The sequence below is a fragment of the Tetrao urogallus genome, assembly GCF_951394365.1.
Source record: "Tetrao urogallus genome assembly, chromosome: 1".
NCBI lineage: Eukaryota > Metazoa > Chordata > Aves > Galliformes > Phasianidae > Tetrao > Tetrao urogallus.
This window is the reverse complement of record NC_136813.1, coordinates 58,412,694-58,431,717: the sequence shown is the minus strand read 5'-3', so window position 1 is coordinate 58,431,717 and position 19,024 is coordinate 58,412,694. Positions and strand designations below refer to the sequence as shown.

At 40.4% G+C, this 19,024-nt stretch overlaps 1 protein-coding gene across 1 annotated transcript in view; it reads right to left on the bottom strand.

The window, feature by feature from the left end:
• TMEM255B (transmembrane protein 255B) overlaps positions 1 to 19,024 on the bottom strand; it is a gene marked incomplete at both ends in the record, with an annotated part of 67,449 nt that overhangs the window by 25,295 nt on the left and 23,130 nt on the right. The window contains one exon of the mRNA XM_079539333.1: positions 12,976 to 13,065. Within this exon, the coding sequence (XP_079395459.1) occupies positions 12,976 to 13,065 (90 nt within the window). The remainder of the gene's footprint in view (positions 1 to 12,975; positions 13,066 to 19,024) is intronic.

The window sequence follows — 19,024 nt, the reverse complement described above, 5'->3', positions numbered from 1 at the left end:
AGAAGGAAGAGCCTGTGTGAAATGCACTAGTTGAGCAGTGTATATATTGAATATGTATATATTCAAATAAGATGCTTGAGGTTTCAATGTTGCAGCAGAAACACTGTTACATTTAATTTTCAGAGCATGACACACCTCTGATAGGGACCTCTAAATAACCCCACTATAATCCGAGTAATGCACTAATTCTATCTGATTTTTTTTATATTTTATGGGTATTGAGCAGAAAATACACAAAGTAGCTGTTTATGCCCAGCAATTCATCATCAAACTAGCTTTCATGTCTCTAGAGGAAGTCACCCCACTTGGCACTCATCACAGCACATGGAGGGGCTAGGTTGAAAAGGTCTATTCAAATGGAGGAGATTGGAAGATGAGGCCCCAGAATATAAAAGGTTGAATGACCATGAGCTGAAACCTCCAGAAGGAATAGAAAGACAGAAGTTCCAAAATCAAGATGATCTAAACAATTAGTGAAATGTTACATGCATATCCTGATTTTCCCCACCTTCATATGCTTGAACTCATTTCAGAAGGGAAGAGGTTCCTGGAAGCATTTGAGTCCAGCCTGGATGGGGCTTTGAGCAACCTGGTCTAGAGGGAGATGTCCCTGCCTATAGCACAGGGGTTGGAACTAGATGATCTTGAATGTCTATGAGACACAGAGAGCACAGATGCAGAAGACTATGATCTAAGGAAACTACAACAGCAGTGCCATTTCACATACAGACTAAATCCTGCTCACATCCCCTCCATGGTTACAGGACAATTATTTGTGCAGAATGTGCACAGTCTCCCTCCATATCTCTAAAGCAGTCAGTGTAGTTTGCATCGAATTCCACTGAAAAAAAACCCTAAAAGAAAATGATTTATTTTTGAGGCCAAAGGATTTAGAAGTGCCAGATATGCTATTATCCCAGTGCACTACAAATTCTACCATGGTGCATACTGACATTGTGCTCACTGTGAGACAGGATCGTGTAATTTAACAGAAATGACACTTGCTTCCATATACTCAACTGTGTGTTATTCTCTTAATATTTTCTCCAAATGGAAACTTCAGATTTTAAGTAAAAGAGCAGACTTTCTCCCTCATTATTACAATTGTAGTAAGAGGTCCTTTACTGCACTTTCAAGTAATTCTTACCTCAAAGCTCAAACAATTCTGCATTTAACTGCAGCTCAAATGACTAAACTAATGAAATTAAAGAGGGATCTCAATGTGGGCTGTTAGATCTCAACAAGGAAGCCAGTGGAGCAAGGCAGTGTCTCTGGGGTTTCAACTAATCCTTCTTTGCCTCAACTGTGAAGGCTTTGATCCTCTACTGTTGTGAAGAAGATCCAGGAGGCCTAGGACAGCTTTCTCCTTGTCCCTGTCCCAGAGGTTGCAAAAATGGAGTGCCCATGATAAATCTAGAGAGATGCTACTAGGAAAGAAACCAAGAATCTCATTTTCTTTGCCGTTGACAAGAGATTCACTCTTTGGCATCCAAACATAACATGTGTGCTGCATAATGGTTCAAATATTTGTGTTTGGTTGACACATTGCCAACCCTTTTCCCTTTTAGAGCAGGGAAGAATATTAGACTTAGCTAAATCTGGAAGAAACTTTACGTAAAAAACAAAAGAAAAAGAAACTATACAATCAGAAGGCTTTGCCCCTTCTAATATGAGAGGCTCCGCAAACTGGAAGAAGCTCTCCATGAAAGGGTCTCCAATTACTTTTCTTACTGAAAAATATCTGGCAATCAAATTAAAGTAGCCTAACAGGTCTTCTGTAATATCAGTATATTCAGGCTGCACGTATGGAACTTAACTGGCCAAAAAATAGAGTAAAAGAAGCATCAGACTACATATTATTTAGAAAAATACCCTGAAGCCTACCTGCACCCCCTTATACAGCATAAATTCTGTTTCTTCTAGACTAGAAAATATTAGCTAGATGACAGTTTTGCTTACAAGCCCTTAGACGCATCAAAAGATTCATCATGGGGTTGTCATGTGTGTTACTTGATAGCTGAGGAATGGTGTTTTTAGTAGAGAGAATCTTTCGGTTATGGTCATGTTAAAGATTGTATTTCCTTCACAGATTTCAATTCCAGAAAATCTGCATTAAGAATTCTGACCAACTGTTTTCTACATTTTCAATATGTGAATCTGAAACAACTTCCAGTGGGGAACACATTCTGGCAATAAGATTTAACCTGACCATAAAAGCAGTTCACAGAGCCCTTCTTTTGATAGCCTGCTCTAGAATGACCCTCTGAATAACAAAGCTAAATAATTTCACCTCAAGACTTCTGTGTTAAGTTCATAACTTCTGGATATATTTCATGAGGTTACGTTAAAAGTAATGTGAGATTTGAAGATGTCAGTGATGGAGAACCATCCATAACCTTGACAAAGATGATCCTACAGTTCACTGTCATCAAATCTGAGTCCACTTCATGGTTTCAATTTGTTTAGCACTGACTTCATCTCACTGTACCTGTGCTTTTCTGCAAGACTAAAGAGCCCTCTACTATTAGGTAACCTTTGATTATGCCAAGACCAACTCCTTCCAGGCTAATAATGTTTGTTGTGGAGCAGAGAGAAACACAAGAGCTAGATTCACTAATCTAGCAGTAGTCATATAGGCTATACATATACTGCCAAGTAAAATCCCAGGACTCATTTTCAGTCCTGAATCCAAATTGTTCCATCCACACTACTAACGCCCATACAGCCCACTGTTACCTTTATGTGGAGATTTATATTCAAGAGAGATTGCAGTGGTGGTCAGAGAGAAAGCAGCTGCTGATCACCAGAGAAAGATATGACGCTTGAGTTTATTCCATAGCAACAGAGCAGACATGGACACTAATACCTTACAAAATACCCACAATTATAGGTGAATTTCCCCTTGCAAGTGGGCACTAGTGTTCACTAATTCACAGACTGTGTTAGCTCTGTTAGGTACATCTCCCTAGTAGAGGACTTTCCATTTACTAAATTTATGCTTAATTCCTCCTTATACCTGCTGCTTTTCACTTTTCTAGTGGTTGTAGCCTAGAGCTAAGATGTTTTTTCACTATTCTTTCCATGTCAACTGAAAGTATTCATGAGATAAAAAGGCATTCCCAAAACCCTTCTTCGACCCAGGAAAGAGCTTCTGAGCACTGATGTAACTGTGGTTGCTGTGGGGGAGATCTTTACCTGAAAAAAAGGTGATTTTGCTTGTCGAAAGCATGTCAGAGCAGACAGCAATGCAGAGTTTCAGTGGCCTAAAATGGCTGAAAGCATCTGACATCTGACATAATGACATCTGTAGATACCTCTTCAAATTAGGCTAGAGGTCTATCCAGCACAAGGAGCTCTACCATCTGGATTGTGGTGTGCAAAGAAGAGTATTCATCCTTTGGCTTAAAGTACATTCAATCACATTTGGATGCATGAACATAAGTAACAATTATACAAGTGTGGTCACAGAGTCTTGCAGTACAAAAGAAAAATCTTGGAAGAATGACTTAGTCTGGATGCAAGGGTCTCCAATCTTTAGATTAAATCCATTAAAAAAATAAATTCCCTCCTGTAATTAATTGGCGCTGTAGGAACACAGTCTGTGCTTCCCATCTCAGTGTCAGATGTAAGGTCTAATACTAGTAAATACTGTGTGATAGTTGGCTACTGACTTCAAAATGCACAGAATATAAACTTATGCACTTTTTATTGAAGAATTTTATCAACAAAACCCGTTTCACCTTGGTGGACCAATAACCTAATCATTATTACTGGACTAGTGCTTGTTTTCAGTTAGAAATGATTAAAGCTCACTGAACTAAAGAAAAAACAACAAAAAACACCTTCATATTATATGCTGCACAATGTTATTATAGTAATGAGTCACACAGGATGGAAATCGAATTAAAAGTGATTAGCTGTAATTTGGCTTCATGTAGCAGAGAATATAAAATGCATTTTGTATTCTCCAGAGAAGCTAACTGACTTAAGAAATTAGTTATTCTTCAAGTTGAAAATTCTACCACCAGTTTTCAAGGTAACAACTTTATTTAGACATGAAATACAGATGTTTATTTTTTCTTAAATGAAAGGCCAACAGACTTCTTCAGAACAATAGACGACTTTTAAAAGATTGGCAGAGCATGGGTTGAAATGTGAAAGGCTCTGGGGCACAAAGGTAAATTGTTTTACAAACCAATCATGGATTTATGAAGCCACACTGCAGTGAAATACAGAACTTTTTGGTAAAGCTGCTGGGCACTCATGTTGCAATTCTTGACCAAGTTTCTGCAATCTGCACAAAATACTTTAAAGATGGGAAAAGGACAGACTTTCTTGGCCATTGCCTGTACAACCACCAGATGGTGCCATCAATTTTTGAAAGAACATACACAGCATCTGTCTGCTCTGTCCAAAGACTTAGGAAGCAGCAAGAAATGAGCAATTTGCTGTGTGGGCACCCCTGCCTGGGCTCCTGGATTTGAAGCAGAAATCACCAGCTCCATTTAATGCTTGGCAATATATAGCCTACCTTGCTGCACCTGAAGGGAGCAGCCAGGCTATCTAGTCTCACTGTCACGCATTGTCCTTCATGGCCATGGTGACTCAGTCCAAAGGCGTAAAATCCCACACAACACTATTTTAGACATGCTTTCTGTGAGGGGAAGAAAAAAAAAAAAAAAAAAAAAAGCAACACTCGTCTCCCTTATCTAGTTATGCGGTGGCTGTAGTGTAGAAGCCAGAGAGAGCATGTTGGCCAGTAGCAATATGTATGTGTCCAAACCCCACAGCTGGAGCTCAGCAGTTCCAGGCAGCTCACGCTGAGCCACAACGTGAGACAGCCAACAAATTCCAGCCAGAGGGATCAAAACTGCCTGAGCCCAAAAGGGCAGCCAATACACCAAGGAAAAAGGAAAAAGCGCTGTATTTGGTATTTGTAGTATTTCAGCCAGAAGAGTTACAATGCAAAGTAAGCCTGATCTACATCCTTTGAACAAGCTGAAGGAAGTAAAATCCACACCCAGCTGAACACTCCTTTTTGCAGGGGCTGCAGTTGTATAACGTAGATTTTTCTCCACTAGATGGGGGCTGCCATATTGCTATTACTTAGTACAGCAGCTAATTTACATTAGCCTCACTCAGAAAAAAGACTCCATTTTCCCATCCTTAGGTCTCTAAGCTTCCTAGAAAGTAAGTTAACAGAATGTCACTCTTACTAAATAGTATTTTGCATTAACACCCATAAGGAGAAGACATATCTCCAGTTTAATTTCTAAACCCTTAAATCTATATGTAGTTACTCAGCTGATATGCTTCAGCAGTCAACTGATCTCAGCTGCACTTAAATCACTTTACTAAAGATCTTATGTTAGGGTTATGTATTTTAGCCTCCCCTGGTTCAAGTGCAGATTCAGGGCTGAGTGCTATCATGATATGCTTCAATTTAACTAACCCCTGTTAAGGGGAAGAAGCCAGATGAAAGGTAGTAAGTGTGATAGTGAAGTGAAAAGCATGACACTTTGAAGAAGGAGAGGAGAATCCAAGGGGAATTTTAGCACTATCTGGTTTGATGTGCATTGTAGATTTCATGGCAGAAGAGCAACTCTGCCTTTCTACAGCACTCTCCTTTATACACCTATTCCTCAAATAACTGCGTGAGTTTTGATAACTTCACTGGAAAAGAACGATACCTATAATAAATGTAAAACTGGTACGTAGACCAAGTCAGAAAAAGTGCAAGAAGGGAGCCCAAAACTGGAGTCTGCGTCTCTTTTTCTGTTCCAATTCGAGCATATTTGAAGTGTTGAGAACAGTTTGTAAGAATCTGCTGTTGTAAATCAAAGACTCATGCTAGCTTGGCTTCTAGTCAAGATGGGAATTTGAACTTTTGCTTGAAATGAGTGACGTCATGCCTGAGGCACCTTGGAGTACCTCTTCTGTATACATGCAGTCACATCAAAATACTTCAGCCAGACAAGATTACTTATAATGTGTAAATACAATATATTATTTCCAAGCCACTTTCATCACACATAGCACACTTTCATTACACAGGCTCTACAATGGTTAACAGAATTCTATATCCTGCATTATGAAAAGCCTATGCATGTTATCTTAATCCTCTATCACTTCGTTGCTGTGATCCAAGGAAACCTGAAGCAAGAACAAAAAAGGCCCTGGATCTAAAAACAAAAACAAACAAGCAAAAACAAACACTGCTAACAACAACAGCAAAAAAAAAAGAAAAAAACCCTCAAACTTTTGTGTTTTCCAGCAAAGTTCACCAAATCCCACTGATCTTCTCTCTGGACTAGTTTTCCCAACTTTTCACTTTCCAAAGCTTTCTCAGTTTCTTGTTTGTGGAGATTTAAGAAAATTCTTGAATCAATTCTAGTTTCTCTCTATAAAAAAAGAGTCCTGGAATCACAAAACAACATGCCAATATGTTTTTCTTTACTATCACTTGATTTCCCTACAAGCCCACTTCAGGCTTCACTTCTAACATGGTGCCTTATCAAAGTGATTCCTCAAATTTCTGCCAATTAAGTAAGTTGTACTACATTATTGACTACCTATAATAACTGACCTGATGTGCATCTGATTACGGAGCCAATTTGTCATAAGAAATTTACCATCTTTTGAGGAGTCACTGTCCATTACGCTTCCTAAACGTTCTTTCATAGATGTGTCCCAACCCACTCAGATAAGAAATATGGAGGCTGATGTTAGAAGGCCTGTATGGGAACTGCTAAGTTATGGGCTGAACCAATGATTGAGCACCAGGTGAGAAGGAGTGGCTAACGCAGGGAACTCAGGTAAGCTACTGGAAGGAGGGACCTTGGGTCCACCTCTCCTCACTCTTAATTAAAGGTCAGCAGCTGAGGGAGCAGCATCTCTATTCACAGATTGTGCCCTTCACCAGCCTTTGGAAAGGGTGAGCCACTTTTTTTCTGTACTGCTTTTTAGTAAAATCTTGACAAATATCTTTAGAAGTACGCTTGTATCCTAGTAGGAGGCTCTATCATCACCTTCCGTTGCTGCACAATGCCCCTGAAATAATTACTATTTCTGAGGAATACCTTGGAAGTACTTCTAAGACGCCTCAGCAATACAGTCATTGTTCAAGGTTTTTATTAGACCTTACAGTTCTCTTTGGCAGAAGAATCTAGCTCCAATAACAAGGGAACAGGACAGTGCATATGTGCAGCAATTTCAAGCTGTCAGTTTATGCTGTCTCTTCATTGCACCACATAAAAATCAGACTTTCGGGGAAAAAAAAAAAATCACGCTATTGAAAATCACTTCCTATTAAAGCAGTTCATGCCTAAATATAAACCACATTAAACCAGAACTTCAGCTAAGAGAATGTAGCAAATACTAACTATAGGTACATAAGGGTCATTATCAAAGATTGAAGCTTTATAAACAGAAAAAATTTGTCCCAGTTCAGACTTAAAGCCAAAAATGGTAATGAAATGCAAGCTGGAGCATCTAAGCATCTTTTCTTCTTTCTGTTGATGACAGAAATTTAGAAGATAAATCTAATGCACCTTTAAACACAGCTGAACCTAAAGCTATAATCCTTGACGACATTCTATCAGTGTAATATCCCACATAAGAGCTGGAATAAACCCAAGCAACAGTTCAGGCTGGCTACATAGCAGTTTGGCAAAACAGTCCCTGGGGTGTTTGCAGACAAATTGGACATATGTTGGCAAGGGAGACCTCACAGCATTTATGGCCAACTGTGTGTTAGACTGCATTAGCAAAAACATCACTGGTAGGCTGGAGGAAATGTTGGAGAGATGCTCGTAAGGCCACATCAAGTATGGCGTCCAATTCTATTCCCTGCCCAGTTTAAAAAATAACACATGCACAAATTGCAGTTACGAACCAATAGAGGGCTACTAGATGATGAGAGGGCTGCAGGACAAGATGTATCAGTACAGGATGAAGACATATTTTAGGAGAAAACACTTGCTGATGATATGAAGCTTGGAGGAATGGCTGACATACCAGAAGCCATATGTGCTGCCATTCACCAAGACCTGGACGGGCTGGAGAGTTGGTCAGAGAGGAACCTGATGAGGTTTAACAAAAGCAAGTATAGAGTCTTACACCTCAGGAGGAATAACCGCATGCACCAGTACAGGTGACCTGCTGGAGAGGAGCTCTGCAGAGAGGGACCTGGGTGACCTGGTGGACAACAGGTTGGCCATAAGCCAGCAGTGTGCCCTAGTTGCCAAGAAGGCCAATGGCATCCTGGCGTGCTTCAAAAAAAAGCATGGCCAGAAGGTAAAGGGAGGTGATCCCCCCCCTCTACTCTGCCCTGGTGAGGCCTCACCTGGAGTACTGCATCCAGTTCTGGGCTCCCAGGTACAAAAAAGACAGGGATCTCCCAGAAAGAGTCCAGTGGAAGGCCACAAAGATGATACAGGGCCTGGAGCATCTCTCTTATGAGGAAAGGTTGACCAACCTGGGTCTGTTCAGCCATGAGAAGACTCAGAGGGAATCTGATCAGTGTCTATAAATATCTAAGGTGTGGGAAAGGGAAGAGGGCAGACTCTTTTCAGCGGCGTGTGAAGACAGGACAAGGGGAAATGGCCACAAACTGAAGCCTAGGAAGTTCCACACAAATGTGTGTAAGAACTTCTTGACAATAAAGGGTGACGGGAGCAGATAGGTTGTGAAGTCTCCTCCTCTGGTGATGTTCAAGACCCACCTGGATGCCTACCTCTGCAGTCTGCTGTACGCAGCCTGCTTTGGCAGGGGGGTTGAACTAGATGATCTCTAGAGGTCCCTTCCAGCCCTACAATTCTGTGATTCTGAGAGGAGAACTATAATCCTATATATAGATACTATATACTATACTGAACTACCTGAAAAACTGATATTCAGAAGATAAAATCAAAGTGTCTAGAGAAAAGATAATGACAACAGTTCCAAGTCGCAGTGTCACAGGTATATATGTTTTTCTTGGTGGTGGTATCTTGAGGTCTTCATCTCTGCTGCTGTTTTTAGTGAATCTCCCTGAATACATCTATCACGATGTGGTCTACAAATTCCACTGAGCAAGATCAAAAAGCAGCTTTTAATAGTCAAGCAGAGAGGACTTATCCTTCCTAAGTCCCTCGTTTCTTCTAGAGCTCTCAGGCACACAAGAGTTTCTTTTTATCTCATGCTTCAGGAAAAATAAAGCTTAGACATGTCAGTATTGATATTCCCTGATTTCCAACTGAGTGTGTTTAAAAAAAAAAAAGCATTTGTCTCTACAACTTGCTTGCCCATGGCTTTGCTACCCTTCTCTTCATCTACCTGACTTCCTCAGGAAGCTCTTGGAGGCAATTTCCTCACTTCTTAATTTCTTGCTGTTGGCTATTTTAGTATCTGCCTGAGGGGATAACAGCAAAGTTAAGGATCGTGTAGCAGCTGTCAAGGCTTGCAGTCACTGTAGAAGGCAGTGGATACAGCAAAGAAGGTTCATGTGAGGTGGGAGATGGGGTCTCCTGGTTACAAGAAGTTGCTGAGTCATCCATATTAGCTGTTGCACAATAACAAAATGTCTCAAGCAAGCACTATCAAAGATAATGGAGTCCTGTAATTACCATATTTTTCTAAAATAACATCACTGTACATTAATTCTAATTTTGATTTTCTCCATTTGCCTCTTTTTTTTTTTTTTTAAGGGTAAAAATGCAGTTGAAAGGTGAAATTATATAGTGAATTGCATCTGCATTACTCTTTTTAAATAAGCTACTGCTTTAAAAATTGAGCTACTTTTCCTTCCATTTTTAAATTTTGTAAGTGCTGTGCTCCAGATCTTTCTATTAAGCAAAGTGTTTTCATCTGAGTCTTAAATAATTTAAACATCTCTTTTCTGAAATATATTCCTTTCCAGGAAGAATTTTTATCAATTTTATGCCCTCTTGAAAAGAAAATAAATGAAATGGAAAAAAACATTTTCTTATTCCATGCACACTGTTACAAGAGAAGCAAAAAAGACACGCAACAGTAATAGTCTCCATTTGACAGCAGGCACACACTGAGAAAAAGCTGTAATATCATTATTTGTTGTCTTAGCATCCCTCGTAACTCACATGAAGTTAAAAATAAAGTGATAAACAGCAGACAGTTCTTATTCCAAATTGATGTGAAGGAGGATGTTGTACTCGTTGATGTCTGAAGCCAGCCTGGCTTCAGCTAGCACTTCTTCCCCCAGGAAAAAGGAACTTGGAGTACTGGTATCAGCACCCCAGTACTGGAGACAGAAAAGTGAACACTGCATATGTTCTCCTTGTGAATACTTCTTGGTTTTAATGTAGGCCCAGGCACCTGCTCTGACATGCCCACAGTTTGTCCTTTCCTTTCCTTCAACGGGGGACATTTTATTTTCATTTTCCATCAACTACACCAAAGGCAATGGCCAAAGAAGCTAGCACAAGACAGTTCTGAAAACTGCTGGTACCAGCCTGTGGCAGAACCTAGTGAGTTGCAAGTGCTCTTCCTGAAGAAAAGGAGCTGCAAAGCAGAGGGAAGGCAATGTAGCAGCAATGACTCCATAGCCTGCATGACATACCTTCTCTTAAAAAAGCCCCGTCTTTCTACAGATCAGACTGTGAGGGTATCTACACCAACATCCTAACAGATTTCTCTTGGTCTATTAGTCAGAAAAATGAAGTGATATGTATAGTTGTTTCATGGGATCCTATTAAGCTTATTAGACAGAGGAGCAGAACAAGATGAAATGAGAAGGATATTGACACACAAATTAGTTTTCCAGCTAAATGGTACTACTAGTTATTTCTTCATTCTATAAAACGTGAAGGAGATCAGCAGAGACAGATCAAATGTAAACGTTTGGAAATAAATGTAAACAGATGGAAATAGATTTCTATGAAGCATGTCATGCTATGACTCCATCAGCTCCTTGTCATTGGATTGTACATATCCAACACACTGAGGAATTCCTGGGTGGTGAGCAGCCCATTCTAGTCTCCAGCCCCTCACAGATGACATAACTGCCCACTCACTGACTTAACCAGATGCAGAACTACTTCTAGGACTGCAAAATGCGTTCTTGTCACGCCAGTGGGATAATCTTGTGCCTTCATGCTCCGCTGTGATGACTCTCTAGTCCATACTCTCCCTGGAAAGCACTGCAGTGAACTGAATCACTTTTAGTCCACAATGACAAATCAAGAGCATGACATAAAAGAAAGAGATGCCATGCAGCTATTGATGCACCAATGAAGAGGAGACAAATACAACCACTAGATAGAGGCTCTGTTTCTTCAGATACAAGGACATGATAATATTCAAATATGATACAAATGCTTCATTTAGTTAGGAACCAGTGCTATTTCTAGAATAGTTAAGTAAGATTTTTGAAAGAAACTTAAGGCCAGAAGGGTGAAAACTGACTAAAAGAGTGCCTAAAAAAATGAAAAGAGTTGATGTTCATCTCTGTTTGAGATTCACTGGCCTCCGACACAAGAACTCACCACCAAGAAGGTGAAAGCACGTGTAACCTCGGCAATGTGTGGTTGTGGCTACATAATGGCATCACTGTGATAAGAGATGATTGGCCACAGTGTCAGCAAATTGTCAGCATATGGCAAGGAGAACGCAGGGCTCGCCATACCACCCTGACTCTCAGGCTGGTGGCAGGCAGAACTGTTAACATGGCTTTCCCTTTGCTCTCAGTGTAGATCGTGTGCTATCCTATATACAAGACTGACTACCAGTTAAGTTATGTTTGAGTTAAGAATGGTATGTACTTCTGAAAACCCTACTTAGTGGGCAGGGAAGATTAAGAAGCTACCACACAAAATCTGGTAGAAATACAAGTAAACCCAAACAAGTCACTAAAGATGGCAAAGTGATGCTGAATAGGAGCTTATCTTACCCTGTTAAGAGTCTGAGCTAACCTATAGCATTATGAGCCAACAGTGATCGAAGGAGTGATCCCCTCAGGAAGCATGAGATTCACGGTTTTTTAGGTTTTTTTTCTTCAAAAAACACCAAGTTCTTGGAGTTTCCCTTACTGTACAAACACAATCCAAACATCTTCTAATGACCACATCACAGCAGAATAAAAATAAGTCTGATTCTTGGGAAATTAGGAGTTAGAGCCAATATTTGAATAAATGGAAAAGGTTTTCTGGGGCATAACAACTGGACTTTTGTCAGCAGAAACTCTGAATAGGAATCTGCTCTGTTCTTCTTCTAAGTACCTCCCATGAAAAGTGGGTTTACATTTCTGTCCTAATCAGAGACAAAGTTATACCAGGAGTCATCCAGTAGAATGGCCATCCAAGCAAAAACAGGTCATGTCAGAATCTTACACGGTTTGTTTAGCATGAAACATGATTACAAAGAAGAGGGACTGGGTTTGGAAGACATACTGGAAATACTAGTCACTCTGAGGTAAAGGACCCAACCTTTGATGGCAGGCAGATGATGAAGTTTGGATCGTTTGCAACTCAGTAGGTGCATCTCCAACAAAAGCCTGCCACATCCTCTGCTGCCTGTACTCCAACAGAATATTCCTTTCGTGCTGCCCCAATTTACTTTCATACTAAGACTTCCAAGGATACTTTGGTTCTCATTACCATTTGGTGCTTTCCAAATTCTGACCATGCTCACAAATCCTATGTGCAAAAGGAACCAGAAGCTGGTGGTGGTTGAAGCATCTTCCATTTGCAAACAGGCATGCATTTTATCGCATCTATCATTACATCATTTTACAGCACCTCAGTGTTTGGACCTCTCAGTGATGAATAAATAGTTGGTACCATCTCTAGACACTGGCATGATGGGCTTTTCTGTTGATTTTTTGCCAAAAGATATTTCTCCAACAAAGAGAATTATCAAGAAATAATATGCTGCTAGATACAAGCCAAAACAAAATGTTTTCCTGCTAGAAAGAACATAAGTCATCAAAAATGAAAGATGACAGAAAATCACTATACTTACTATATGCCGTGCTGCAAACACTCCATCAACTATTGCACAACAGAATGCTGCTACCACGCCAAAGCTGATAAACACGATGGAGGCTACTAACTGAGAAGAGAAAAACAGAATAAGAAATGTTTTCAATATAATTAAATAGAACATTTTACTATTTTTTCTAGTATTTTAGATGACTTTTTTGCCTGCTGTAAATTCATATTTATGTGGTTGACTGCCAATCATAGAGTAAAAGGAAAAAAAGCAGAAACTCTTAATGCTGAGTTGACAAACAAGTTTAGAATTAAGAAAACCAGCTCATTTGTTAAGAGTTATTAGATTCAGCACAGATTTATTTTAAATTAACTCATTTAATAAAACAGTAGCAGTATCTGTAAGGAGCACAGCAAAAAGCAGTGCTTCTGTTCACATCAGTCTCTAGAGTGTCAGCAATTCACATGCACTGATAAAGGCATTATAAAAAGTTCATACCTAGTGTGTGAACACAGTGTACAATGCCACAACAAATCCACAGCTGGCTTTGTTATGCAACTCAGACTCCTAGAACTAGCACCTCCAGAAGGGCTGTGCCTCTCAGCCTGTCCCTCATTTTCAGTGTTGGCACAGCATGGCACAGCATGGCACAGCATGGCACAGCATGGCACAGCATGGCACAGCATGGCACAGCCCAGCAAAGCTTAGCCCTGTGCCACAACTACAGCACAAACACTGCACTGTCCTTATTAGCCAGCCAACTTTGTTTGAATTGTTATTAATCCTTTACCAACAGGACTTTAAATGACTTAGCACTTGACCACTCCCTTACCAACAGCCAATAGATACATGACCTGTTAGTGCCTCAACAGGTGTTTTCCCATTAAAAGCTTCAGGCTCTCAAGTCCACAATTCATTGCAGGTCAACGCAAAGGGCTTGAAAGTACTTCAGCAGCTATGTATGTCCTTGGCATGGCTCTAGCCTGAGTGTTAAGAGCATGTACAAAACGCTTATCTGAATTACCTAAGTACTGTTTTTCCATACCTAGACCCTGTAACATATCACCATGGGAAAAAAAAAAAAAATCTTTTGCATATGTAATGCCAAAAAAATGGTATAAATTCAACAGTGTCAATAGGGGACATGCCACTGGTGATTTTCTCAGGAAGATGTATATTGGGCAAATAAGAAATTACAACCATGGAAGTCCATAATATTAAGTATACAGATCAAAGCAATATTAACATTTGGATGTAGGAGTTTTCAGTAAATCAGCAAAAAAGTACAGCTTACTTAAAAGCAGAAGGCTAAAAAAAATCACACCTTCTGAATGCTTTCTGATAAACCATTTTATTCTTTTGTTCACTCAAGATCATGGTTTGTAATCACAGGTGGTATGAAGTGATCGCAGGTATTGTGATCTGAATCCTTGGCATGGGGAAGAAAAGGGCATGCAGAAATGCCTGAGGCTGATTGCACTGGCTGATGTCGAGAACCTGCTGCACGTTGCCTGCAGCCAGCTCCATCCTGCAGTAGCAAGGCTGAAACCCTGAGAAACCACTGCATCACCTCTCAACCTCTGCTATCCCTCGGCTCTTGAGCATGACAGAACATGCCTTGTATTCAGCCATCTAAAGGTCTTGCTGCGAAACTCATAAGATCAATGAGGGTGCGGCTCTCTCTGGCTTCTGGCAGAGAGCTGTTACCACTGCAGATTCATGGGTCTGAGGCAGGAACGTACTACACAACCTGACTGAAAAAGCAGCAGTGTTTAAAGTCCAAATTAAGTCATTATTGTCTGATATTCCTATCTTATTTTTCAGGTCATAGCAGTCAGTCAAATAATTAGTGGGCTTAGCCAGGTATTTCCACACTGCCTGAGTTCACGATAAATGTACTGGAAATTGACCTCCAGGTGGCTTTTCATTTCACACATAAGTAACTTATTTGATGATTTACTATCCCCAAACCAACCAACCAACCCCAAAAGTAAGCTGATCTTTCAGTTTCACCATGCAGCTATAAGAGAACACATACAAAAGTGCATGGTAAAATGTATCTACGGTAGTTAGGATTGACTTTGTGTTCCTTCCTCATGGTGAGCATTTCTCCATTCAAGGAGCTGCATGAAAGTCGGAGGTTGTCAGCCAGGTTCTTATTCATGCCTGCCAGCAACCACTTCAGTGAGTGGTCTCTGGAATTAAGAAGCTCACTTATTGACGGAAGCAATATTTATTACACAGCAGTAGTGGCAGAATGTGCTTCCAACTCAGCTGGGGTACTTCTGACTTCAGTTGACTTCCATGTGTTTCAGATAGATAAAAGAAGTACACAGAATCACAGAATGGCTGGGGTTGGAAGGGACCTCAAGGACCATGAATCTCCAACCCCCCTGCCACATGCAGGGCTACCAACCTCCACATTTAACACTAGACCAGGCTGCCCAGGGCCCAATCTGGCCTTGCACACCTCCAGGGACGGGGCATCCACAGCCTCTCTGGGCAGCCTGTTCCAGCACCTCACCACTCTCTCTGTAAAGAACTTCCCCCTGACATCCAACCTAAATCTTCCCTCCCTCAACTTAAAACCATTTCCTCTTGTCCTGCTATTATCTACCCTTTCAAACAGTTGAACAGATTTATATTCTTCCTCAAGCCTTCTGTTGCTTACTGAGAATGCAATAAACACATAAACAAACTATAAATTGAATTTATTTTCAAAAATGCAGCCGAGACAGCCAAATGGAGAGCTGCTGTAAATTCAAATGCTAATTTTCCTGAGTGGTGGGTGATTGCTGGAGCTGTGAGTTTACTAAGGCTATCTATGTCAAGAAAGAAAAGCAGCATACTTCAATTATATACAGAGAATTTTGTTGATAGATAGGGCAGCACTTTAAAAAAAAAACACTGATCCATCTCATCATTACATCTCCATTTTTAACAGCAATATGCCTTATCTGGAAAACTATTCATTATCTATAACTTTCTATTTTAGCAGTTATTCAAGGAACAGTTTAGATCTTGCTGCTATATTGCTGTGCAAACTTCTCTACACCTGTTGTTACTGGAACATGTTTGCTCTTGGTCCATGTACACAATTTTATAATATGATTACTTACAAGGGAAACATGAAATCAGTCACTAAACAGTGAAGATTGAGCTATGCAGGTCTAACAATCCAAACGAAAGGCCAGATGTATTTCAGTAAAAGGGAGAACAAAATAACACTTAGAATGAGGGACTTTTGCATGTGCTATTAAACAAAGAGCAGCTACCTTCAGTCGTGTCACAGAAATATGAAAATACTCAAAAATGCCAAACTAGTGAAAGGTTGGGCTGCTAAATCCTCACATGCCACCTTCTTTGAGAAGAGGTGTGTGTATTTTATTGCAAAAAATGTACCAGCATTGGATAACCTCTTGTCCTTCAGTGGACACATAGCACATTCGTTCTCAGTCCTGTGCAAGTAAGTTTGCTGAAGAAACTGTGCCAGGGACAGCCCCTGGACATGGAACTGATGTAGCCACACTAGCTGCAGCCATGCACCCACTTAACTCAGATACTTCAAGTACCCAGGCACTCTGTGTGCTGAATCAGACCTGGCTGGGATGCTGTCACCTATGTGATACCATGAGACATGCAGCAGATATAGAAAATGATGTCAACCCTCAGAATAATCTAGAAGCTAGAACTTCACCAGCTGTTTTCAATATTCCTGTGAAACATTTCTATGAGTTTCACTGGGTCCCAGGTCATAGTTCTGTCAGATACCTGGTTTCTTCATGACTCTGTTAGTCCTTACCTGCTTTCAGACAAAAGGTGTGACTGTTCAGATAACATAAATCACTTCTACTACCAGATGCCTTTTGAGGTGCCTCATCCTCTCAATTTAGACTGAGTAGATATGAAACTTTAGAAAATATTTGGATTTTTGTTTTCTAAATCACTTTGGTAGCAAATATAAGTTATATCTAACAGACTCCCTTTGTTCATCCTAAATAGTTTTTCCATTGCACAGCCTTCAATCTCTCCAAGCATTCTGCTCTACAGCAAGTCTCTCTGTGACTTTTTTCCAGACAATTACCCTCATCAATGTAAATTGAGAAGCACTGTTATTACCCAAAGCCTTTTTCTCCAAGAAGTGAGACCTTTCAAAAGGCTTTGCCACATGCAGGTTCAAACAAACATATCTAGAAAAGACAGACACATGCCAGTCGTAGGCTGGCAGTACATTCTCAAAAATAAAGTTTACTTCGTGGAGCTTTTCACTGGTTTGATTTCCCTATGTCTCCAACCTCAGAACTTAGTAGAGGCTTAAAGAAAATTGCTGTACTTTTTTTCTGTACACTGAAGATGAAGCTCTAGGAACAAATGTTTACAAAAACTATGTCACGGGTGCAAAACAGACAGCGACTTTTCACATGTGGCACAATCTCAGCCAGGAATTGCATGATGGCAGCTTAATAGGGCTGTAGGTTAATATTAAATGCAAAGCTAATATGAGAAAACTCATTGCATTGCACTTGAGATGACTTGAGATCGACTAAATGCTGCCTGTGTTGTGAGGTGAGAGGCCATAAAGGTACTTCCAATTGTGAATTTATTTGGAAAATTGTTTTATTTGTAGCTCACCTCCTCCCACAATTGCCACTTTATTCCCCTGCTCTTAGGAAAGAAGCTTTTCTTCTGTGATCAAAATTAAGCTCGGGCAAGTCTCCTACATGGGTTTTCACAATTGGGCCAATTAGGTTTCTCACTACAGGAGGTGATGTGCTTCACAGATTACAGCCTGCCAACCTATTCTTTTCAAAGGTTGATGCTTCAGTAATAGCACTGCTGTAATTCAGGCTCACCTGGGGGACTGTCACACCACAGGAGAATAGGATTATCATGTTCATTATTCATTAATGCCACTTCCAGTCATAGTACTAGTTACAATGACACAAATTCCTAATGACGACAGACTTTTCTGACAGCCTAAATAACAGCTGAAAAACTATTTCCCAGAGTGACTTGAAGATGAAGGAGGTAAGAAAAAGAACACAGTAAATGTCTGTGTCTTAAGAGCACCAGTGCTGTTACAGTTCTAGAAGACAAGAGCTGGAGCTCGGATCTCATCCACAAATATAATTTACTCCCAAACGTAAGAAACCTAATAATGTAGCAAATGCCTAGAGTAGATACTTGTATTACCAGCAAGGTAAGACAGACATCATTGAAAACCTTCTGACAGACACTGTGCACATGATGCAGTCGAGTCTTGTGACTTTAGATTAAGTGGACAAGCCAGAGGTCTGTAGCCTTTCCCCATCATTGCTACTGAATTCATTAAATCCAGTAATATGTTTGTTGATTATCACAGATCTTTGACTGAGATTTCCTTCTCTCACTGCTAATTCTATCTCAGACTACAGAGCTGAGCTTATGCAGTTGCTCATCTGAAATGGTGTCTTGCTCTTCCATCCCTAATTTGAGCCCCTACTTTTCAGCCCTCTTTCCTGTTGCCTATCTCAAATCATAGAATCATAGAATCATAGAATGGCCTGGGTTGAAAAGGACCACAATGATCATCTAATTTCAACTGCCCTGCCATGGGCAGGGTCGCCAACCACCAGATCAGGCTGCCCAGAACCACATCCAGTCTGACCTTGAATGCCTCCAGGGATGGGGCATCTGCAACCTCTTTGAGCAACCTGTTCCAGTGTATCACCAAAGGAGTGCATTGTTGCATACAAGCTTCTGTGCTTGCCTGAAGACACAGCAAGCCACTCTCTAGGTGGAAAGCTGTTCCCCAAAGTGAGTTAAATCAGGCAACTATAAGAGGGGGAAAGCATTAGACCCAGTACAAATGAGAGGGTGGGACTAACTGGCCAAGGCAGATGGGAAGAAAGCAGAAGAACTGACAGAAGCCATTAGGTTGTCTCACCTCTTTTATGTAATTTGCATTCCTGGGAATTACTGAAATACAAGGTAGGTTTTAGCTGTAATGAATCAATGATAAGGGCTGGATTTATTATGCTGCTTGTGATCAAGAAGATTCTCAGGTTTTCCTGCCTGAGAAGAAATTCACTGTTTTCCA